Source organism: Chanos chanos, chromosome 6 (genome assembly GCF_902362185.1).
Source record: "Chanos chanos chromosome 6, fChaCha1.1, whole genome shotgun sequence".
In the NCBI taxonomy this organism is placed as follows: Eukaryota; Metazoa; Chordata; class Actinopteri; order Gonorynchiformes; family Chanidae; genus Chanos; species Chanos chanos.
Window position 1 is genome coordinate 4,773,996 of NC_044500.1, and position 25,918 is coordinate 4,799,913.

Here is a 25,918-nt window from a genome sequence, read left to right on the forward strand (position 1 = left end):
TTTTACAATGACATTTCGAAGACCTTAAATCAAACAACATTTTACCAGAAATACGAGCATATTAAGTGTACAGAAAAATAAATAAATAAATAAAATAATTTAAATAACAGAAAAGTAACACTGTATACCCATGGGGTTACACCCTCCCCCCCTATTGTCTTGGTATGCCCCTATACCATCTGTTTCAAAGCCAGGTCCCAACCAGTTAACTTGAACTGAAAAGGTCTTAGACCCTGACTGGAAAGGCACATCGACACACACCCCTGGTTGATCATAAGACAAACGAACCACAGGACGCTTCACCCTTTGCGAACAGCGGGCTTCAGTGTGGGCCGCGGGTTGCAGCTCCTCAGTCAGTCCTTCTACTTCTTCTCCCGATTCTGTTGATTGGGTGGCCTCCCCACCTGCTTCTTGGGCAGTGTCACTGCAAAGTCCCACATCTGACCCAGCATTTGATCCAATCTCCTCTGAGTCTTCCTCCATGGCACTACTTGCAACAGCCGCCTCCGGTGCCATGTTATCTGGCTCATTCTCATCCGTACTTTCGCCCTGTACGGAGCTATCGCATTCGAGATATCCTGGGTCAAAATATCCCTCTTCTTCTGCCTCACTGATGTCAGACATTTCACCCTGGTCAAACACAGCATCTGTAGGTCTGGCCATATCAGGTTCTGGCCTCCGCTTTGCAATAGTCCTTCTCTTTTCCAACACCTTGTTGTTGGATGGTAACCGGATCAACTGCCCCACGGGTAAGAGATGATTCCTATGCAATGTCTTTATAGTCTGAGGGTGGTTCTCCATCTTTACCTGGAAGACTGGCAGGTCAGCCAGTTTGGAGATTACCAAGTACGGCTCTTTGTTCCATCTATTGGCCAGTTTGTCTTTCCAGCTCACTCCCAGGTTCCGGATCAGCACACGGTCTCCAATTTGTAGATCTTGGTGTTTCACCAGCCTGTCATACCGCTGTTTGTTTCTCCCTTGCTGTTGTCCTACTGTGCTAGTAGCCAGCTCATATGCTTTCTTTAGCTCTTGTCGAAGCTGTTGCACATACTTCGAGTGAGGCAAACTCTCCCCATGTTCAGGGCTAACCCCAAAACACAAATCAATGGGCAGTCTGGGTTGCCTCCCAAACAGCAAATAGTATGGAGCATAGCCTGTCGCATCATTCTTACTGCAATTGTAGGCATGCACTAAATGCCCGACATACCTACTCCACTGTCGCTTCTCCCTATCATCTAGAGTACCAATCATATCAAGCAAAGTGCGATTAAATCGCTCTGGCTGTGGATTCCCCTGGGGATGGTACGAGGAGGTGCGTGATTTCTTTACCCCAAGTAACTCACACATCCCTTTGATGAGCTTACTCTCAAAATCCCTACCCTGATCCGAATGGATCCGGGATGGCAAACCATAATGTACAAAGTATTGCTCACAAAGCACTCGGGCCACAGTTGTGGCTTTCTGATTGCGGGTAGGGAAAGCCTGAGCATATCTGGTGAAATGATCAGTTACTACTAACAAATTCTTAAATCCCCTATTATCTGGCTCCAAGCACAGAAAATCTATGCACACAAGCTCCATCGGACTTGAACTAGTCAAGTGATGCAAAGGAGCAGCCCTAGTGGGCAGGGTCTTTCGCTGAATGCACTTCCCACAGGTCTTCACGTAGGCTTCCACTTCTGGTCTCATTCTAGGCCAGTAGAATCTCCGTCTCACACATTCCAGAGTCCGGTCTACCCCCTGGTGACCCCAATGATCATGGAGTTCACACAACACTTGCTTCCTAAACTCACGAGGAAGGACAAGCTGTCGAACTGGCCCCTCTGATACCTGAGCTTGGCGATAAAGTAGCCCCTGCTCTAACATTAGTCTATCCCACTCTCTGACAAGCAGCCGAATCTCTGCACTGTTGGATATTATCTCTAACTGGGATTTTCCTTCCCTCTTGTTTTTCCAAATCACTCCGATATCCACATCTGACTGCTGCGCCTCCTGGATTTCTTCTCTGGTCCAGGGCTGAAAACCATCTCTTTTCATCTGAGCAGGGCAGGAAAAAGCCACTGGGATAGCATCCGGGCCCAGAGCAGCCTGGAGCAAAGGCACCTCCACCCTGTTGCCATCTTCTGGAGAGGTGGACAACCTGCACATGGCTTCCACCCCAGCAGGTGGGACCTTAACCCAGTCTTCAATGCGGCCCTCTCCATGTGAGCGCCGAGGGCGTCTGCATCGACGTTCACCCGGCCCGGACGATATGTAAGACTAAAATTGTAGGTGGCCAAGGCAGCTAACCACCTATGGCCCGTCGCATTCAGCTTGGCAGAGGTTAGCACATATGTCAACGGGTTGTTGTCTGTGTGCACCTCAAAGGGGACCCCATACAAATAGTCGTGGAATTTATCTACCACAGCCCACTTCAGTGCGAGAAATTCCAACTGATGAGCAGGATACCGTTTCTCGGACTCCGACAACTTCCGGCTGGCGAAAGCAACTGGGTTTAACTCTCCAGAATGTTCTTGATACAACACGGCACCAATCCCCTCCAAGCTAGCATCGGTGTGAAGAGTGTAGGGTTTCTCACTGTCTGCAAAGGCCAAAACAGGTGCATTTATGAGCCGGTTGATGATTTCTCTGAATGCTTCCTCACATGCTTCTGTCCATCGCTTGCCAAAGGGTTCTGATGTTTTGAAGTATGGCAAACCTGATGCACGTTTCCCCTTTGTTGGCTTTTGTGGAGGAGGGTAACCCTTGGTAAGGTCAGTCAGGGGTTTCACCACCATGGCATAGTTTTTGATAAACCTCCGGTAATACCCACAAAACCCCAAAAACGACCGGAGTGCTTTGAGATCCCTGGGCCTCTCCCATGTAGCAACAGCAGCAATCTTCTGGGGGTCAGTGGCTATTCCCCTCTCAGAGACGACATGTCCCACATAGGTCACTTGGGTTTGACAAAATTTACACTTGTCCAGTGACAATTTAAGCCCACATTCAGCTAGCCTATCCAGCACTTTCATGAGCCTATCCTCATGCTCCTCTAATGTCCGTCCAAAAACAATCAGGTCGTCTAAGTATACTAGGACCCCAATCATGTTCATATCACCTACTGTCCGCTCCATCAAGCGCTGGAATGTCGCAGGGGCTCCTGTTATCCCCTGCGGCATCCGTTCAAATTGGTAAAATCCAAGGGGGCATATAAATGCTGTCTTTTCTTTATCCTCAGCACTCATAGCAATTTGATAATAACCACTTCGTAAGTCGAGTACAGAGAACCACTTGCTCCCGGAGAGGCTATGCAGGGCATCATCAATTCTTGGGGTCGTGTATTGATCAGGGATAGTGCGTTTGTTTAAGGTACGATAATCGATACACATTCTAATCGACCCATCTTTTTTTCTAGCCACTACAATGGGAGAGGCATAGGGGCTCCGGGACTCGGTTATTATTCCTGCAGCTAGTAGTTCTTGCAGATGTTTTCTGACGTCCTCAATGTCAGCAGGCGCCAGACGCCTGGAGCGCTCTCTAAAGGGTCGGGTGTCGTTCAAGCGGATGGTGTGCTCAACCCCTTTAGCAAGGCCTACATCCCAACTGTGGGTAGAGAACACCTCAGGTCTTTCCAGCATCCCTCTGATGAGTCGATCTCTCCACTGTTTCGGAACAGGGGAGTCCCTAAACTGGAACATATGGGATTCCAATGGTGCAGGTCGGTCTACCGGAGGTACCCGGTCAGTCACTCTGTGCACACGAAATACCTGAGCCACGTTAGTGCCAGCAGGCAGCATAATGTCATGCTGGGACTCATTGCTTGCCACCACAGTGATGTGATTTTGCTTCACAGCGAAAGCCGGAATCACCCCCCTTTGCACCAACACTCCCCCTGGTAGGAAGTTATCCTCTGGCATTTCAACCATCAGCACATCAGTCTTCACCAGCTCGTTAGACTGCAAAACACAGTCAAGCTTCACCTCACAGCCCGGGAGTAGCTTGGCAGGACCTGGACCCAGCCACGCCAACTGACCAACCAACTCGTCTCCTGAACACTCGGAGGCAGGGTCCCGACACTTAGCATAAGCTCCTGAGAAAAGGGGATGAACCCTGAGAGACTTCACACACTCTGTCCCAACAGTATCCTCACAAAGCTGGGCTAATCTCCCAAACAGGCTAGCATTGGTCCCAATAATCACAGCCACGTCATCTTGGCTGGGGGTGTCTGGACACACCAAAGCCAACACCTCCACTTTCTCTTTAACTCCAGCAACATCTGCCGGAAACTCCAAATCCAACACCACATAACCCAAGTAAGGATAACTGGTGCTACTCAAACCCCAGATGGCCAGACCGGTAACAGGGTGCATGGGCACATTACCAAGGTATTGTCTATACCATCCCTCAAACAAGATGGTCACCTGGGAGCCGCTATCAAATAAAGCTCGACACGGTTTACCATTCAACTGCACTGTGATGAGGGAGGAGGGTCCTATGAGCCCTTTGGGGAGATCTGAACTACTGGACACCTGTGACCCTGCTGCCTTGCACAAGCTATGGGTGGATGAGGGCGGCATTGTGTCTTTCCCCGGATTTCTATGCCAACGTTTTTGCTGTTGCAGCAACCTCTTAACCACTAACTTGGGGTTCTCTGTATTCTCACAACGCGTCGCTAAATGCCCATCCTGTCCGCACTTATAACAGAAACGAGATTCCATTGAAGCGTGGGGAATCGCCCCAGCCGATGTGCTTGCTGGCTTTGCTTTCTTCTTGTCAACGTCAACTGCCTCCCGACTCGGCTGGACCGTCAGCGTGGCCACTTGCCGCTGTAGCTCTTGGACACACTTCCATAACTCACCCTCCTCTCTCTCACTCTCGGCCTCTTTCTCCCGTCGGAGGCCACTTTGAGGTGATTCAGGTGATCGGTCAGATTTTGAGAGTAGCCACACCACCCCTTCCTCTAGCACACGTACCTGCTCTTTTAACCCCTCTACTTCCTGTACACTGCTGCTAGAGACTGGGGCACTCTGCATTAGCCGCACTGGCACCTCTACCGACTGTCGTTGGGCTTCCTGTTGTTCTTCCTCCCGAATCTCCTGAAGCAGTTCCAGAAATGTGGGGGGCTCGTCTTTACGTTCCCTGAGACGCAGGTGAACTGTTTTCAAGTCAGTCGCAAGAGAACCCCGCAGCAACTGCTCTAACCTAACTAAGTTGGCTCGGGCTGGATCCACACCCCCTTTTCTCACTACTTTTCTCAAATCGCTTTCCAGGCGGCGTAGAAAGTCAGACATCTTTTCATCAGAACGTTGCCTAGAAGCACGGAAACTAAAGTACAGATCTTCTCCGCTCTCGCTGCTACCAAACGCATGGTCTAGGGCTTGCAAATAGTCCTGGGGTACAGTGTATGGTTTAGCCTCTTTAACCGCCTGAATAATTTCCAGTGCAGGCCCCCTAAGACTTTCCGCTATTCGTTTCCTCTTCTCACGATCTGAACAATCACACTCATTCACCATTATGGTGGCCTGATCTAACCATTGATCAAAACTATCTTCCCCAGCTGGTACAGGTAAACAGCCGGAGAACATCCGGAGACGCTTGTATGATGTTCCATCTTGTACGGGAGGTCTCACCACTTTGGCCATCACATCACCAACTGCCCTAATGATTGCTTCCGTATCACTAGCCCGTGAGATGCCCTGACCAAGCAACCCCAAAACCTCATCCATTGTTTTACCCTCATTTTCTAGCCAGCCTCTTAGTTGCGCAGAGGGGTCTGTTATGGGAGGTACAGGCTCTGATGATTCATCCTCTAAGTCATGTGAATAGCGATGTAGGGTCCATCGTTCACCACCCGTAACAGACTGGATATCAGGAGGAATGACAGTGGGGTCATCTATCTCTCTAAATTCACACAAAGCCTCGATATCTTGTGTGTCCAGTTTGAACATCTTGCCCCGCAGTCTAACCTTTCCCAGCACTTTGATCTGCATCAAGGTTTTCATAATATCTTCATCTGCAGTACCCTCGGGGATGCCCGTCACTAGAAGGGCCTTATGGAGGCTGACCCCCTCCCCCCGGCACCATGCCTTCAACCTTACACACGCCATCCTTCTTGTCACTGCTTTAGGGACAATTTCACTCCTTCTTGAATATGCTAATCAACCAAATCCAATATCCCAGCGGTGCCTCCAAATGTAACGCCCTATACCCTCAGGTAGTCAAAGGTTGGGCCCTGAGTCCTTATCTCTTTAATAAGTCCCGTAGCTTAAATTCCAAGAAGGACCACCATTAGTGTTTATTATCAATCTTGTTTACTTGTCCCATAAAGCACACGACATTCACAAATAAGATGACCTCCAACTCCAACTTGCTTCCCCCACGTCCCCTTTTTTTTCTTCTCCCTCTCTTAGGAACTAGTGAATTTAACAAACCAACACCCCAACTGCACCCTTTTTCCCTGAAATATCAAATAAAATGTAAATATTACAGCATATCACATACACACCGATAACACTCTATTCAACCTTTCCCCCAAAACAAACAAAATAAAATGTACCCCTTATAACGTACTGTGCAGCTTTCCTTTTCTGTTGCAGTTACATAGAAGAAGTAACAAGGGGAGAACAACAGACGAACAAACAGTTCACTCCCTCTGTGCAGTACACACTAACACTTTTGCTTAACTATAATTCTAGCCGGCAAATGATCTAATTTGCATATGTACATCAAAGAGGACTGTTGCAGGCCTGTTGAACGTTGGCGCGCTTGGCGGAACTGTCCTTTCAATGCAATTATCCCAGGATGAAGGAAAAAACACAACCGGTTACCTCCGTCTTGTCGATACTTGAAACTTAGTCTCTTAAATACTTTCGACGTGGTCTCTCCCCCAAACACCCTCTGTGCGCAGTCCGTTGGTGGCTTTCCGTAACACCCAAACTGTCGCAGTCCCCAGCTTGTGGATCGTTGAATCTCTGGAGTAGAGTATATCCCTCCGTGTTCGTTACAGCTCGTTCGCCGGTCTTACGGTCTCGTCGTGCTGACTTCCCACTATGAAAGCTCGGCGGAATTCGTAACTAACTGTATTAGCTAGTTAATATACTCAGGAAACTACTACAACCAATGAAATACTCCTACTAGTCAGTTGAACTCTCCTCCATTCTGTTACAACCCGAGTTGTTCTTTTTCTAGACTTTTCTCTCTCTCTCTCTCACTTCCTCCTTCCCCCCTCCCTCACCTCTCACACGTCCCCTCATTGGCTGATCTTAACCAATGGCATAATTTTCTCATTTTACAATGACATTTCGAAGACCTTAAATCAAACAACATTTTACCAGAAATACGAGCATATTAAGTGTACAGAAAAATAAATAAATAAATAAAATAATTTAAATAACAGAAAAGTAACACTGTATACCCATGGGGTTACACATTAAAATAAGACATTGTGATGATTATGGACTATAAAGCACTGACCTTTCTCACACTCTCTCCTGACTTCCTCACGGAACTTTTTCTCCAGCTGTTCCAGAGTTTTCCTCAGAGTGTCCACACACAGATGATGGTCAATACTGATGTCAGTGGAGTGTGTGGTGTGTGGAGGGCTGCACAGTGTTGGGTAAACCTACAGTCCAGCAGGAGAGAGGAGAAATCTCTCAGCATGGGGAGTTTTATCCCGTCATGTGCTGCATTGTCACTGAACAGAGAGAGGGACACTGACCTGTAGGAGGTGGAGGTGATCTTCAGAGTGGGAGAGCTGCTCCAGCTCAGTGTCTCTCCTCTTCAGCTCAGTGATCTCCTGCTCCAGCTCTTTAATGAGACCTTCAGCCTGCCTCTCTGCTGCTTTCTGTTTTTCCTCCATCAGCTCAATCAGCTCAGTCTGACTTCTCTCAATATAGCCAATCAGAGAGCTGAACACCTCCACACTGTCTGCTATCTGTCTCTCTGTGTTTGTCTAATAGAACACAACAATATACAATCATAACTATCATTACATTTATACTTTGATGTTAAAATGAACAACAAAATAACTCACTGAATTAACATATTGAGTAAAGCATGTCTCTTAAGAAAAGACATTTAACTTTTTTGCACTTATAGTAAACTGTTCAGAACTGACTTTGCTGAGCTCTACTGAGTGTCTGATCTCTTTAATCTTCTTCAGTTTGTCCTGGATCATCTGGTGCACTTCTGTCTGTGTTTTCCCCAACTGAGACTGTGAACAAAGAGAAACTTACAAATTTCACAAATGTTTACTGTTCATATTGACAGAAATATTACATGTTTAAAACAAACACTGTCTGCTCCACTGAGTAAAATAGGCATTTAAAACAGCTTCACAGGTGTCCAAACGTGTATGCTGTATGATGTAATATTATCTAACAACCTAAAAATCTAATCATTGAAATCTCTATGTTTGTAATGTTTGTCACCTTCCTCTGCTCAGTCTCCTCCTCTAGAGGAACAGTGTTGTGAGTCTTGTGGTCTGTTTCAGTACAGAACTGACACACACATATCTGGTCATCTCTACAGAACAGCTCCAGGGGTCTGTCATGTTTCTGGCATATATAGTCCTCCAGGTTCTCCACAGGATCCATCAGTTTGTGTTTTTTCAGTTTTGCTGCAGTTTTATGAGGCTCCAGGTGAGTTTCACAGTAACTCAACCCACAGTCCAGACAGGACTTCACAGCCTTCAGTTTCTCACCAGTACAGACATCACAGGACACTTCTCCAGGCTTGTCGGCTAATCGCTCTTTAGGGCCACTAACTTTCAGCTGGACTGTTTTCTTGAACTCAGTCACCAGGCCAGAAATAAAAGTATTAACATAAAGTTCAGGTCTTTCCGGAAACTGCCTCTTACAGAGTGCACACAGGCAGTGTTCACTGCTGTCCCAGAATTCTTTGAGACAGGTCATACAGAAGTTGTGACCACATGGGGTAGAGACAGGGTCAGTGAACACATCCAGACAGACAGAACACAGGAACTGATCTTCAGACAGGAGACTGCTGGAGGAAGCCATGTTTGTCTAAAGAAACACAAAGACATCATAAAAAGTGTTTATGATACCAGGTGATCTGTGGACATAAGGAAATCAGCTCTGTATTTACAAAGACCATGTACATAAAACAATTTAGTAACATTCTCAGACCAAGAGGAACATGTTGTATAAAATAAATTAATTCCACACTCATCTCACACTCCTGCTCTCTTGTTCTCTTTCTTTCTTTCTCCCTCTCTCTCTCTCTCTCTCTCTCTCTCTCTCTCTCTGTCTCTCTCTCTCCACTCACTCACTCACTCACTCACTCAATATCTCACACACACACACACACACACACACACACACACACACACACACACACACACACAAACACACACACACACACACATCTCACACACTCGAACACATACAGGCAAACTTACTCTCTTTTTCTGTTTTCCTCTGTGTTGTCTCTCTCCTGAATGAGTAAATGGTTGTCCACGTTGATCACGGTAAAGGAGATGACTCTTCTACATAAAGTCTTTGGGAAGAAATGGGAAAAGGTTTCTGATAAACACTTTTACTTTCTCTTCGGGAGAGTGTTATCAGTAAGCCCATCCCTACTCAATATTGTAAGTTAAATAGGATTTATGTCACCACTGACCTGTAATTCAATCTTTGTGCACAAGATGTCACTGTAAGTCCTGAGACAGACTCACGGAGTATTACAGAATCAAATGAAGAGTTTCATATTTCAGGTATTACTGTCAAAGACTACATAACTGAAGCATAACCTTGAGTATGCTAAAAGAAGCCACAAACAACATAAAGACCAGATTAGTTTAGTGGTAATGAGAGAGATTAATTGCAGTAATGCAGACATCAGGATTGGATGACTGTTGAACATCTTAAATGGCTTTAAGACATGTCACTGTGACCTTCTTGGTTCTGGAAAAGAGAGTTACTGTTTACACTACTGGCACCATCATACATTCTGCAAAAAATGAAATGAAAGCATATTGTATTAGTCATAGCTACCAGAACATTCTGTTGAAAGTGTGTTAACTGTCAGTTGGACCTTAGAGGCTAAAATATTAACATTGATTTTCACATATATCACAAACTGGAGAAGACACCAGATACATTTGCAAAGATTAATAGCATATAATACAGCATATAACTATGAAACACAAGAATCCAGGAGGAAACAGGCACAGGCTTAACAATATACCTCTCAAAACTTACTGACTCAGGGATAACCAACATAGACATCAGATACTGACGGTTCCTCACAAACCAACAAAGCAAAATCAAGAGTCGTTTATTTATTTATTTATTTTTACAAACTAGGAACAAGACTAGATTCACTGAAACAGGTACAACTAATGATAGATTAACCGTGTCAAACAAGAGGAATTAGGAAGTGACCAAAAACATAGCACACAAATGACCAGCGGAGGAGCAGAGAACCATGGCATGACAATATGTTTAAAAAGCAGAAAGAAAGTCATAAGAATTATCAGATCAATTTCCATGATTTTCTGGGAGTAGACAAAATCATTTTTATATTCCATGACTGATTTACTCACTGTTACTCCCCTTTACTCTCACATGCAGAGTCTCATAAGAAGCTGCTGGTGTTTGACATGGACTCAGAGAATGTGTCAGAAACCCTGAAATCCCAAAAGGTTTACTCTCACATTAAAATTGTATCTGAAATGATTAATTTACAGTAAGTAAGGCGTACCTACAAACACAAACAAACCACATATTTATGTATGTTATATTGCCATTCACAAAAGAAACAGTGATGGTGCGGAGAGACACCATTTGGGGCTTGACCAATATAACATTTTTAATTGGTCATTGCATAAATATGTAATTGTTTTAGGAGATATCCACAGATTTACATTAATTTATGTACATAGATCTACACACACACACACACATACACAAATAGTTACTTAAACACACAAGAAATTTAAGTTCAAATTCAAAATGGTTATTCTGATAAATATTGCTGCATTGTATTTATACTGTCATAACCTGCAGCAGAGGAATGAGGAACAGTGGAGTAATGTCTTCTCTTGAAATATAGCTCTTTCAGCTCAGGAACTGCATTTTTGGATCACCATCATTTATTACAACAGACAACAAAAATAAAACCATCAGACTGAACATGTGGGAGACATTTCACTTTCATCAGTAAAGAATCATGAGCAGATATCTGTTAGTGTCATTATTAATTATGGCTTGTCTTAGTGTGTGTGGAGATCAGGGGTTTGACTGGGTGGGACACACACAGGGGCTGGAATTTCACAACTTTTCTCTGTCAGTACACAGTCAGTCAGTCTGGAAACAAAATAGTACATCTAAATATTAAACTGAAATCTCTTCAGTTAAAGACAAACAAAGACACACACAGACATGCATGCACACATGCACACACTCGCACGCACGCTTTTGCATGCATGCACTCGCACACACACACACATTTACCATAGAGAGACTGAGGGAGAGAAGACCATCATACAGGTATCTATGCAAACTCTTCAGTTCCAGGCAAACCACAAACACAGACATGTACACATGGACACAAAGAAAGAATATCCACAGAGAAAGAAAGATAAACCCAAAGATACACTCAGGAAGAGAGGAAAATATAGAATCTCAGAATCATTCATACAAACTCACACTTAATAAGAAACAGCGAAAAAATATGTAGCCTCAACCTGTCCACTCTCTCTCTCTCTCTCTCTCTCTCTCTCTCTCGCTCTCTCTCTCTGTCTCACACACACACACACACACACACACACACGCACACACACACACACACACACACACACACACACACACACACACACACACTCACCTATACCTCTTCCTTTTTTAATTTCAGTGCTCACTGCACATTCCCTTTGTTTACACTGTAAATATTTCTTTTGAAGTCTTCAGTCAATTTGTGAGCTCAGGAAATTCCATAGAACCTTGTAATTGATCTTGTTATTTTGAGGAGACTCAGCATTCTTTTAACACATTCTTAAAACCTTCAAATATTGTATTAAATCATTTTTGTTATTTATTTTTGTTATTGACATAGTAATACTTGCATTTCATTAGTTATTTTACTTTCCTGACATGTAATCAATAGTTCAGCTAATAAACATAAGATACAAGTAATTTTATGGGATTGATTGGCTGAATCAGACCAGTCATGACACTACAAAAAGGAAGCAAATGACTCTGCACTTAGAACACTTCTCCAAAATGAAAGTTCTCTAACAGAATACAATACATTTCATTACTACTGATGAAAATAATTGTATCTGTAGTTGTAAATGTTGTTTTGGGACAGTTTCAGAAGTCAAAAAGCTAGTCATGCTTCTGGATAAACTAACATTACTTTTGATCTCACAAGTGGTAGAAGTTGAGCAAATATCTACCAGAGGCAAGCACCATTATGTAGATGATGATGGGACAGTGAGTGGAGTCATCAGTATTTGTGTAATACAGTACACAAGTTCAGTAAGAGCTGTTTACATTTCAGCTATTCTGAATAGTGATCTTTTCTGCTCCGTTTGTAACCTCATCAAGGACAAAGCCAATGAGGAATTTATGCTGGGTAGAGAGAAGTCCCTGTTCTTTAACTTTCACTTCAGCAGAGTGGAATCACTGTGCCCCTCTTCCTTCAGTGGTCCTGGCTGTGACTTTTGACCTGTAATTCCATCCTTATACACAAGAGGTCACTGTGAGTACAAGCACAGCATCAGAATTCCTAAAAAAATGCACTTTGATGTTTTAATATGGCTACACAGCTTCACTCACGGACTTGATTCAAATAAATCAGCCGTGAATCAACAGCCCACATTCAAGTCAAATTAAATTTTGTGCAATGAGAAAAAAATATCTGAGATAACCCAGACATCAGTACTGGATGATTATTGCAAATCTTAACAGAGATGCAATTTTTATAGTGCAACTGGGAAATAATTTAACATGTTTCTAATATCTAATATTATAACAGATTTTATAATACCCAATGTATAATGTCTTGTATATCTAGTGTATAATGCTTAATGTAACTTTAATTTTCCTATTTGTCCTCTTGTAATCTTCAGTGTTTGTTCAATATAACTTTAATGTGTGTTCTTCTGTTTTCCTTTGTGCAGGCTGTGACAGTTCTTTATTGAATTTCGATCAATAATTTGTCACTGAATAAATGTGTGCGAAGCAGAATTGCATGAAGATGTTTTGATGTTAGACATGTAAAGAAACATAAACACACACACACACACACACACACACACACACACACACACACACACACACACACACATATATACACGCACACACACATAGACACACACACAAAGAAAGAAATGTTAAGTTCACCAATATACAGCACAGTAAACCCAGAAAAGAGGAAACAGGTCATACAAGACATTTTCATGTGATTAGTCTCTAACTTATAGATCAGCTTTGCACGTCAATTAATGGTCTGAATTTTCTCACACAATATTTCAGAAGAAATGACACATGAAAAAACATTTATCTGACAGCAGTGACGACCAGTGGAGCTGAGTTTTTACCTTTATGATTAAGACCAGGCTGAATTCAATTTTAAAAAGGCAAATGATATTAAAAGAAAAAAAAAATTACATGCATTGAAGAATACCTGTTACAATGGATCAAGAGATATTTTCATGAATGTAATATTTGGGAACAGACATAGACGTGGGCTAGTGACTGAAAGGTTGCCGGTTCGATTCCCAGGGCCGGTAGGAAACATCCATGACTGAGGTGCCCTTGAGTGAGTCACTGAACCCCCCCAGGCCCCACAGACGCTGCAGCCCACTGCTCAAGGTGTGTGTGTGTGTGTGTGTGTGTGCTCAGATGGGTTAAATGCAGAGTCTGAATTTCCCCTCAGGGATTAATACAGTATCTCATAAAATACCTAAAGAGACTTGATCCTGACACCATTTCCTGTGTTCCTATATTTCTGGTGAACTTTCCTATGTTATATTTTGTGTATTATTTGTATATTATAATTTTAATGTGTGTTCTCCTATGTGCCCCCCATGTTTGCATAGGTTTCCTCCCACAGTCCAAAGAAAGGCAGGTTAGAAAAACTGGAAACACTGAGTTGCCCCTAGGTATGAGTGTGTCTGTCCTGTGATGGACTTGTGACCTGTCAAGGGTGTTTTCCTGCCTTTTGCCTAATGAATGCTGGGATAGGCTCCAGCACCCCCTGCAATCCTAGGACAAGTGGCTTTGAAAATGAGTGATTGAGTGTGTTCTCCTGTGTTCATTTATGTTTATTATAACTTTAATGTGTGAATTTTGATCCATAGACACACACACACACAGAGTTGAATTTCCAATTCACCAATATACAACACAGTAAATAGAGAAAAGAGTTAACAAACAAACAAACAAACAAACAAATAAAATGTCAACTAGATCAAAAAATCAAGTGTATCAATGATTGAAGAATAAAACTGTAAAAGAAAGAGTTTTGTCTAAAACTTTTATCCAGACTCATCGTACCATTCTGCTGTAATATTGAAATTTAAAAAAAAATGAACATAAGTCACAATATACGGGAAAAGGAGACAGTTTTTTCATTTTCTCTATGTTACCTGACACAGACGTAGAAAAATAAGAATGAAGAAAAACATTACATTACCTTATTTATATTCATAACAATGATCATCAGTTATAACTGAATCATAAGAGACATCAGCATGTAATATATACATCAGCAGCACACAATCATTAATGTTCTGAACGTTCTTGTACAACACTCCAAAAATACTACAATACAGACAAATAACACTACAATACAGGAAACAAATGACGCATGAAAAGACATTTATCTGACAGGAGTGATGATCAGTGGAGATGAGTTTTCACCTCCATCATTAGTACACGGGCCGAAGAGTGGATAGAGTTTCTCAGTGAAAGACTGACCAGTGAAAGAGTAGATATGAGATCTGGCCTCCACATCATAAAAGGAGACCAGACCCTCCTCATAATCCACAAACACCCCCACCTTCTGGGGTTTCTGTCTCAGAGAGAGGAGGACACAGGGAGAGTCTAGAGCCTTATACTCATCCCCATTCCTCAGCCATATGGTCCAGTATCCATCCTCAGGGCTCGCTGTTATCTCTCCCTTCCTGTTAATGGACTCTCTGACCACTCCTAAATCCCACTCAGTCTTCCCCCTGACCTCCACCTCATAGTAAAATCTCCCTGAGGAGAACCCCTCTTTTCCCAGGACACAGGGACAATAATCAAACCTCTCTGGGTTGTCAGGGAGATTCTGCTTTGTGCCTCCAGTTTTAACTTGTTTTCCAGCATCAGACAGGATGAGTTCGGGATTTGCTGTATCAGGATCCAGAGTCACATCCACTGTAGACAATGTACAGAATTCTCACTTAGTTTTGTGTGTGTGTGTGTGTGTGTGTGTTTGTGTGTGTGTGTGTGAGTGAATCATACACTGTGTGTCCAGGAAGAACATGAATGTCTGTTATTGTCTTCAGTAAAACACTACAGCTCTGATGACTCTGAGTGAACTGTACAGAGCTGTTGGTGACTCCATGTCTGACTAACACACACATTTACAGCCCACATCTCTCATCAGCAGATCAGTAAAAACATGACAGTGTGATCAAAAGTGATCCAGTGATCCTCAGTACTGGATACTGTACACTCACCTGCATATAGTATTGCTCTCATCTCAAACACTGAAAAAAAACCCCACACAGACAAGAATTAGAGTAAAGACACAGCATTTCATGACTTTGGTTTGTATTCTTGTTGTTGCTCTAATGAACCTCACTGAACATTACTGATTTGGTAGAGTAGGACATGATACAGAACGTTAATGTCACACACTGGTACTCACTCTTCCCCTCTACTGGCCGCATTGAGTTAGGTCTGCTTTGTTTGGTCACTTTCTTATTTTTTTTTTTGTTTTGTTTTTTTGGTTCTCTCAGTTAATTATTCAGTCACTGTGCTAACCTGTCTTTCTTGTTTTTGTTAGCTTGGTTTTCTTTTGGTATAAATACCACTGGTTTTCCATGGTCTTTGTCTTGTCTAGTCTGACCTTATCTTGATGGATCTAAATAAGTCTGAGAGTTATATTATTATATTTTATTGATTCCTGTGTGAATCCTTCATTGTTCTTGCTCTTGTTATTGTTTGTGTTCCTGAGTCTCTGTTCTCTGGCCTGACCTTTGTTAAATAAATGCTGGTTTCACACATGCATCCAATCTCTTATCCAGTTTGTGACAGTTAAAATGACTTGCGCAGAATTATATACATTTGACATTTGTCACAACATAGCTGTGAATTTCATACAACATTGATAAACAATTTGATTAAAATTTTGTAGAGTGAAACCCTTCACTGTTCGACAAAACACAAATGAATGTTATGCAAATACAGGTCAAACTGAATCTGGTCATAATTGTGCACTGCACATTCACATTGTTAATCAAGAGAAAAATACCAGTTTCACCATTTTCTAAGAATCAGCACGGCCTGATCAGATGTCAGTTGTGTAACTTTGATTTCAGTTTAATTACTGGTCAACAGATGTAAGGACTGACAATAAGAGGTACATTTTTAGATTTTACTTGAGTAAGATGATGAAAACACTCGATTTCTGCTCGCATCACTGAAGGACATGAAGATATTCAGATATAATGAAATTAATAAATGAAAGATCTACCTCTCTATATCTCTGGCTCTCTCCTCTCAGCATGTTTAAATAAACAGAGAATTAACAATATTGTTTACAGAGTTGAATTAATTATGTATTTAGTACAGTCCTGTAGAGTAGTGAGGTATATCCATGTTCTGTTGGATGTATTATAAATTATTTAATGACTTACTGAGTACAAAATTGTAACGTATGTTCGAGCCTGTGTTAATGTCTGCGCTGTATTCCCTGACTTCAAGTTTTACCATTAAATCTGAATTTTTAAAGGGCATCTTTAAAAACCTGATCTTTAATTAAAAAAAACAAAAAAATAATAAGGCCATTCTCTCCATTCTGTTGTCCTCTGAAAACAGAAAACACACCCCAGTCTGATTTCCCGGTGCTGACTGTGTTTCCCTGTTACTCTGACTGGTCAAGGGACAAGGAGACAACCCAGTGTCTCTGATGACTAACTGAACAAATTTTAATATAACTGACAACAATTGGCCTTTGAAAAAAAAACAGTGCGACTGATGTCGATTCTTCTTAATTTTGTTGTGTTCTTATGTTCAGATTCCCCATAATAAATGAAATATTAAAGCACCCCCCCCCCATTTAATCAGGACTGACTGTTATAACACTGTTATAATACTGTCTTGTTTCACATGATTCTATTAAAGAGACTGTTTTTCTTGTCTCCTTTAGTCTGCTGTTTGCCTGCATTTATTTTGTAGTGAGTGACTGATAAGCATTAGACCTTTAAATCAATGCTGATGTGGAAAACTGAGTTTAAATATCAAATGAAGAAGACACTCACATTCCTGTGTTGTCTTTCTTTCACTCTCTGAAATGAGACAAAAGTAAAATGAAATATTACAAACAGGAGTTAGTGTCATTAACATTAAACAAAACCTCATCATTGATTTCATCTTTACTAGGTGCGTTCACTGCATTTGTGCCAAAAATAATTCAGCTGTGGAGTTACCTTGAAAGTTAACCTTCTGTCTGTGAATGTAGATAATCAGTAAAATGACCACAGTGACAAATATTACAGTGAAAACTGAAACACAGATGACTGTAGTCCTCCATGTGTGAAAAACTTCACCTGAAACACACAGAGACATATGTCATTAATACAACACAGTAAAACATATGGGAGATATGGGTGTAGTGCCCTCCTGAATTTGTTAAATTCATGTGTGAGTTTAAAAATGTTGAAAATACATACAAATCCATTTGTGGTAGTTCAAAGGAATTTATTAATTGGATTGGATTTCTGCCAATCAGACGGGAGGTGAGGACAGCCAATGAGATTGCTTGATCTGTTTTTTTCCGAGAAAGTTAGAGAGAGAGGAGAGGAGGACTGTACAAGTTGACGGAGAGTTAAGAGAAAAAAACAGTGTTGGAACATTAAAGCGTTGTTTTTTTTCATGTACTTTTTTTTTGGGTGTGTTCAGTAGGAACTACATATAAAAGTCGAGGGTATAGCTAGCTAACGCTACAGGTTAGTTCTGTGCAGCACTGGATTACGCTAGCTGGACTACTCATGAACTGTCGGAGCAAAGAACGTGGCCATTCATCGCTCAAGAGGAACTTCGGCAAGCCTTGAATCTTTTCTTTCGGATTTCTACGGATGAAGTCCCGGTTGGTGTGAGGGGAACTTCTCTATTGTTCAGGTTTCAGTGAGCTCCAACGTGGTTGCTGAAACTTAACTAGGCCTAGTTATCTTGGCCGGGTAGGATATTTCTGTTTTTTTTTCTGAGTTGAACTGTCCTTTGGTAAAATTGTGGATGTGCGATGTTTCTGTTGTGAAAAGCAGTTAAGAAAAGTTTGCATGGGAATAAATGTACAATTCGTTTTAAAATTTAAAATTTATGACAGTGTCCGAGTGGAAGTTGATTGATAAGAAAATCTGGATAGAAACTCATTGTTTTAAAGCTAATGTTTAGTTACTGAACGCAGGGAAGTGTGTGTTGTTTGAAACCTTTGATTTAAATGCGCGTCCCACCATTTTGTGTTATCCCCTAGACAAATAAACTTATGAGCCAGGTTATAGGTGGGAGGGCTACATGTGATTGGTTTCACTGTGCTGACATCCTCAAATCCCCACATGACTAAAAGCTGATGCATTAGTATTAGATACACACCCTTTTACGTACACTGCAGAGTCAGTGCACAGCATGTTGAATCATGGGTGGACAGAGGAAGACTCTGGAGGTGAAAAGGTCAACTGATACTGAGGAAAGAGCATCAAGGTGACTGTGTAATAGAGGAACTGATTCATGGATTCAGAGCTGGGATAACTGTCTGAGTCACTTCACTTTGGTACAGGTGTGTAATAATGAAAGACTCAATGTGAGACCTCAGGTATCACTGATAATGATTTGGTGTGAATCACAAGATGTTACTCAACAAAATGTTACCAAATGTTACTAATGTTACAAAACTAAACCTTGGGCTAAAATGACCCCATATAATAATGAAGAGAATGAAACATTGTCCGCTTGGTGACAGTGACGGGTTTTATGAGTGATTATTTTCAGTGCAGAGATACTTACTTGGGATGTAAATCTCTACCTCTTTCATGTGGTCTTTCATTATTACTCTACAGAAGAATCTGTTGGTGTCACTGTCCTGTACAATAACACGTTGTTTCACATAGAAACCCTCTGTGTCTCTGACTGTCTCTGTATTCTCAGCAGGGAGAACGACTCTTTCACTGTCCAGCCACATAATCCCAGGCTCAGGGTTCCAACCTTTAGTTTCACACAGTAGACTCAGTCTTCCTGAATGATCATAGCCCTCCATAGAGATCACCGGGTGGGTTCCAACAGCTATTAGTGATCAACCAAGACAATGTTAACTCTCAATTAATTAAAAGCTCATCTTAAATAAGCAATGAGCAGAGACTATATTTAAAATGAATGTGGGTCTCACCTTCAACTATGACTTCAACAGTTATGTCATCATAATGGCTTTTAGAGTCAATAAAACATTTGTATTTTCCTTCATCAGAGACTCTCACTCTGGAGAGTTTTAATGAAGTGTTGCCTTTCTGCAGTTCCTCTTTAAACAGTGCTGTCCTCTCTCTATAGGACTGAATCTGTCTCTCATTTCTGTCTTCATGGTCTGTGTACAGATGCACTAGAGTGTCTGATCCATGGATTCTACTCCACTCCACTGTCATGTCCACAGCACTGATGTTGGGTTTGAGAGAACAGGGCAGAACCAGGTCTTCGCCAGCTACAGCAACAAGAGGATCAGCTGGTCCAACAACCTGAAACCGATCTGGAATAAGAAAGAGACCGACATATTTATAGTGACAATTATCACACACACACACACACACACACACACACACACACACACACACACATATGTCTGTATATCCTTGTTGAGAACTATTCATTGACTTTACACATTTAAAGCGCACATAACTTTGTGGTATGACCAGGCACTGTAACAGTATGAGATGCACTGCACACACACACACTGAAAGTGACGGCCATGCCCCTGGAAGATCAGTGCCGTGCTGACTTTACAAAGGTGCATGTGAATAAGCCTCCAGTGACTACACTGAGGAGTCATGAGTGGCTGTTTGTTGACAAATGTCACCTGCATCTCATGGAAACCCATTAGTTGCAGGATAAAAGCAGGAGTCTGGGGAAGGGAAGAGAGGAGAGTGTGTTGAGACTATGCAGCGTAAACATCACTGCCCTGTTCCCCAGACTCTGCTGAATGAACCCGAGGAAGGAGAGTGTAGAGGTCAGGCTTGGATGCAGGTCTCTTCCTGGCTCCCAGGACTGCTGAACCATTAATGGAAGCGCCCACCGCTAGTCTAGACTGTTTCTGAGCTGCCGCCAGTTGGGTAGTCCAGAGGAGAGACACTCAGTGGCTGAGCAGGAGACCCAGATTCAGATTTTGCCCCAAGGGTCTCAAAGCTGGATGCTGCTTCCCCGACCTGGCCACCACCCCAAGGCCCTGGATCCTCTCCCTATCACCCCTGCGCCCTGCACAGAGCACCTCCACCCTCTCCTCTCATCAACCCCCTCACAGAGGTCCCATTCCCCTGGCATCTTTGACACCTTTTTGGTATTGTAACTCAGTTCCTAAAATAAAGAACCCCTTTCCAGGCTGAGATGGTTCACTGTTTCACATCTTCTTACCACAACGTGACAAAACCCATTCAGTTCTTATTTTTGGGGTCTGGGGAAATTCATCCACACGCCTTCAGATTCACTGATCTATCCCTGTTCCTCTTACTATTACAACTACAATGATCTGTCTGCATTACAGTTAGAGGTGACCACTTTGACCACTGCATATTGTAGATCTGGTTAATCTCAATGTTATGGCAAACTAACTACTGAAACCAAAATCCCAATTCTGCACTATATATATGTGCCTTTATGTCTTTAAGGATTAATGTCTAGTTAATAAATTAATTATTTAGTTTAAGTTAAGATATTCTCTCTTGTGTGGTTAAATCATGAAAACCATAGTGTCTAAAATCAGCAGCAAGAACAGTATGTATAACATCAGTGTTGTGAGAGTGGTTTCTTTTTTTTCTTTTCTTTTGAACACCACAGTGGCTGATACAGTTTATTCGTTCCCCTGTAGTTCAGTATCGAGAAGCACTCTTGCTCTTTTGAATGACCTAAAGAAAGATGGGCTGACAAGAACAACTATAGTTTCTTTATCATCCCCATCTCACAGTTTAAAAAAAAAAAAATTGCTGAATAATATTTGGACAACTAGATTGCTAAAATCCTACACACACAAGCACACACACACACGTGCGCACACACACACACACACACACACACATACACATGTAGTATAATCCCAGTGGAGGTATACCTGATGTAGATACTGCAGTGAAATGAAAAAAAAGCAGAACTGCCTGAGCAGATTTCATTTCTTCACGAGATCGTTCACAAACACATGGAAAACAACAAAAACAGAAGAAAGAAACAGTGGTAGCAAGCTCCTGTAGTAGTTAAATAATCATGAAATATTTTGGTCTTTTATAGACACTAGTTTTGACCATTAAGGCTATTTGGCTATTTGGCTATTTTCTTCAGTGGATTTCTGAGTGTCAGTGTAAGATTTACTTTCACTCTGCTCTAGGTATGGTACTGACTTTTGAACATCAAGACACTTTATGATCACTTTACAACTCTATGATACAGTCTACAGATTAATGATTATACTGCTAAATCAAATTCCACAATAAAATACATGAGTTAATCTGTAAATTCTCATAAGACTATGAGATTTAACATTTCATTCTCCAGAATTTTTGATACATGTGATAAAAACTTGAATGTGAAGGAAAAAAAAAACTAAGACTTTCTTTTCTGACAGTATTCATTCTCTCTTTCTCTCTCTCTCTCTGTTGCTCAATAAGTATTACATTTTTTTGCGATTGCTTACACGTGTTGCAGAATTTGGTTCATTGAGTCAAAACGGGTCCTACTAATTCCCACACTACACCACACTGTACCACACTGTACCACACTACACCACAATACACCACACTATACCACACTGTACCACACTGCACTGTACCACACTACACCACAATACACCACACTATACCACACTGTACCACACTGTACCACACTATACCACACTGCACTGTACCACACTACACCACAATACACCACACTATACCACACTGCACTGTACCACACTACACCACACTACACCACACTATACCACACTGTACCACACTGTACCACACTATACCACACTGCACTGTACCACACTGAACCACAATACACCACACTATACCACACTGCACTGTACCACACTGAACCACAATACACCACACTATACCACACTGCACTGTACCACACTACACCACAATACACCACACTATACCACACTATACCACACTGTACCACACTATACCACACTGCACTGTACCACACTGAACCACAATACACCACACTATACCACACTGCACTGTACCACACTGAACCACAATACACCACACTATACCACACTGCACTGTACCACACTGCACCACACTATACCACACTGCACTGTACCACACTGAACCACAATACACCACACTATACCACACTGCACTGTACCACACTGTACCACATTATACCACACTGCACTGTACCACACTGAACCACAATACACCACACTATACCACACTGCACTGTACCACACTGCACCACACTATACCACACTACACCACACTGTACCACACTGTACCACACTGAACCGCAGTACACCACACTCTACCACACTGCACAGTGTGGTGCAGTGTGGTGTAGTGTGGTGTAGTGTGGTACAGTGTGGTGTAGTGTGGTACAGTGTGGTGTAGTGTGGTACAGTGTGGTACAGTGTGGTGTAATGTGGTGTAGTGTGGTTCAGTGTGGTACAGTGTGGTACAGTGTGGTGTAGTGTGGTATAGTGTGGTGTAGTGTGGTTCAGTGTGGTACAGTGTGGTGTAGTGTATTACAGTGTGGTACAGTGTGGTGTAGTGTGGTGTAGTGTGGTACAGTGTGGTTCAGTGTGGTGTAGTGTGGTACAGTGTGGTACAGTGTGGTGTAGTGTGGTACAGTGTGGTGTAGTGTGGTACAGTGTGGTGTAGTGTGGTGTAGTGTGGTGTAGTGTGGTACAGTGTGGTGTAGTGTGGTGTAGTGTGGTACAGTGTGGTGTAGTGTGGTGCAGTGTGGTGTAGTGTGGTACAGTGTGGTGTAGTGTGGTGTAGTGTGGTACAGTGTGGTATAGTGTGGTACAGTGTGGTGTAGTGTGGTACAGTGTGGTGTAGTGTGGTACAGTGTGGTGCAGTGTGGTGTAGTGTGTGTAGTGTGGTGTAGTGTGGTACAGTGTGGTACAGTGTGGTATAGTGTGGTGTAGTGTGGTGTGGTGTGGTACAGTGTGGTGTAGTGTGGTACAGTGTGGTGTAGTGTGGTACAGTGTGGTGTAGTGTGGTACAGTGTGGTGCAGTGTGGTGTAGTGTGTGTAGTGTGGTGTAGTGTGGTACAGTGTGGTACAGTGTGGTATAGTGTGGTGTAGTGTGGTGTGGTGTGGTACAGTGTGGTGCAGTGTGGTACAGTGTGGTGCAGTGTGGTGTAGTGTGTGTAGTGTGGTGTAGTGTGGTACAGTGTGGTACAGTGTGGTATAGTGTGGTGTAGTGTGGTGTGGTGTGGTACAGTGTGGTGCAGTGTGGTACAGTGTGGTGTAGTGTGGTACAGTGTGGTGCAGTGTGGTACAGTGTGGTGTAGTGTGGTACAGTGTGGTGTAGTGTGGTACAGTGTGGTATAGTGTGGTGTAGTGTGGTACAGTGTGGTGTAGTGTGGTGTAGTGTGGTACAGTGTGGTGTAGTGTGGTACAGTGTGGTACAGTGTGGTACAGTGTGGTGTAGTGTGGTGTAGTGTGGTACAGTGTGGTACAGTGTGGTGTAGTGTGGTTCAGTGTGGTACAGTGTGGTGTAGTGTTGTACAGTGTGGTACAGTGTGGTGTAGTGTGGTACAGTGTGGTGTAGTGTGGTGCAGTGTGGTTCAGTGTGGTGTAGTGTGGTGCAGTGTGGTTCAGTGTGGTGTAGTGTGGTACAGTGTGGTACAGTGTGGTATAGTGTGGTACAGTGTGGTACAGTGTGGTGTAGTGTGGTACAGTGTGGTACAGTGTGGTGTAGTGTGGTACAGTGTGGTACAGTGTGGTGTAGTGTGGTACAGTGTGGTGTAGTGTGGTACAGTGTGGTACAGTGTGGTGTAGTGTGGTACAGTGTGGTGTAGTGTGGTTCAGTGTGGTACAGTGTGGTGTAGTGTGGTACAGTGTGGTACAGTGTGGTGTAGTGTGGTGCAGTGTGGTACAGTGTGGTGTAGTGTGGTGCAGTGTGGTTCAGAGTGGTGTAGTGTGGTGCAGTGTGGTACAGTGTGGTATAGTGTGGTACAGTGTGGTGTAGTGTGGCAATTAGTAGGACCCTGTCAAAACTCCACACACAAGCCCAATAAGACAAAACAATTCCAGATAAACATCTCACTTCCATTTCAAAATGAAACTCTGCAATCAAAACATAACAATCCTTTTTCAAAATGGCATTTTTGCAACAAAATGACACACACATGCACCATTTGAAGTCCTCTTTGAAAGCAGCAACAACACACTGATGTACTTTATACAAAACACTGCTGTCTTTAGTATTCCATATACTTTTTATATTTTCTCATACAGGCTCCTGTGAAAGATCATTCTAGTATAGTTCATCTACTCTCATTTCAATGAACACAAGACAAAAAGAAAGGCTTCAGAAGAAAAAGAAATACAGCTTATTTTTTTTCCATTGTAGGTTTTTACAACAAGAAAACAAAGAAAAATAGAACTGCAGGACAGTAATCAATACAATATGTTATGATAAACTTAAAAAATAATTACAGTACAATTACAGTGCAATGGTAAACAAAAATTAGTATTGTAAGGGACTGTAATGGATGAGGTAGATGATTTATAGATCCTGCCCTCTGTCAGGGTCTGGCCACATCACCTCGTTCACATCACAAGCAATGTCATCTCTGGCTGGGAAACAGGGAAAATATCGCCTTGCGTGCTGCGGAGAGGTCTAGGAGTATGAGGACAGAGCTGAGAGACTTTGCTCTGGCGAGGTGGAGCTCCTCCGTGACAGCAAGGAGGGCCGTCTCGGTGGAGTGGCCGGCTTTGAATCCGGATTGATTCTGATCCAGTAGATTGTACTGTAGAAGATATGGAGAGATTTGGTTATAAACTGCACGTTCCAAGGTTTTGGAGAGAAACGGTAGGAGAGAGACTGCCAAGCCGAAAAGAATTCCTCAGTAGGACTGAGAAATGGGGAGCAAGGGGGCAAGTATACAACTGAGTTATTTTGTTATTGTGGTTGGTGAACACATTAGAGACACTTTTCACCTTTTCTATGACCAGGGTCTCCACAGGCATGTGTCTTCCTTCCTATGTGTCACAAGGCTAGACCTGATGGGCTTTGAACCCAGGTTTCCTGGGTTAGAGATGAACACTCGGTAGATGCTCCACCTAGGATTGGGGTGAACCCCGTAGCAGAGTAAGACGCAAGGGATTAAGTTGGATCTCAGAAAGGTGTTAATAAAACACAAAATCTCGCAAGCTCAAAAAGAGAAAGCAGGTCAGTCCAAGAAGAAAAAGAAATCTGATCAAAAGGTAAAAAGCAGGCAAAATTGGACTTTTCCAAGAAAGGAGCAATACAAGTCCAAAAAGTGAAAACGGGTTAGATCCAAAAGGCAGAAAC

At 42.6% G+C, this 25,918-nt stretch overlaps 1 protein-coding gene across 1 annotated transcript; it reads right to left on the minus strand.

Moving 5' to 3' along the window:
• Positions 1-14,826: 14,826 nt before the first annotated feature.
• LOC115814064 (butyrophilin subfamily 3 member A3-like) lies at positions 14,827-20,735 on the minus strand. The gene is made up of 7 exons (XM_030776783.1): positions 20,621-20,735; positions 20,404-20,513; positions 20,202-20,319; positions 19,597-19,947; positions 19,218-19,493; positions 15,671-15,700; positions 14,827-15,365 (listed from the first exon to the last, which is right to left on the minus strand). The coding sequence occupies exons 1-7, from the start codon at positions 20,733-20,735 to the stop codon at positions 14,827-14,829; spliced, it is 1,539 nt and encodes a 512-aa protein (XP_030632643.1).
• Between the last annotated feature and the right edge of the window lie 5,183 nt (positions 20,736-25,918).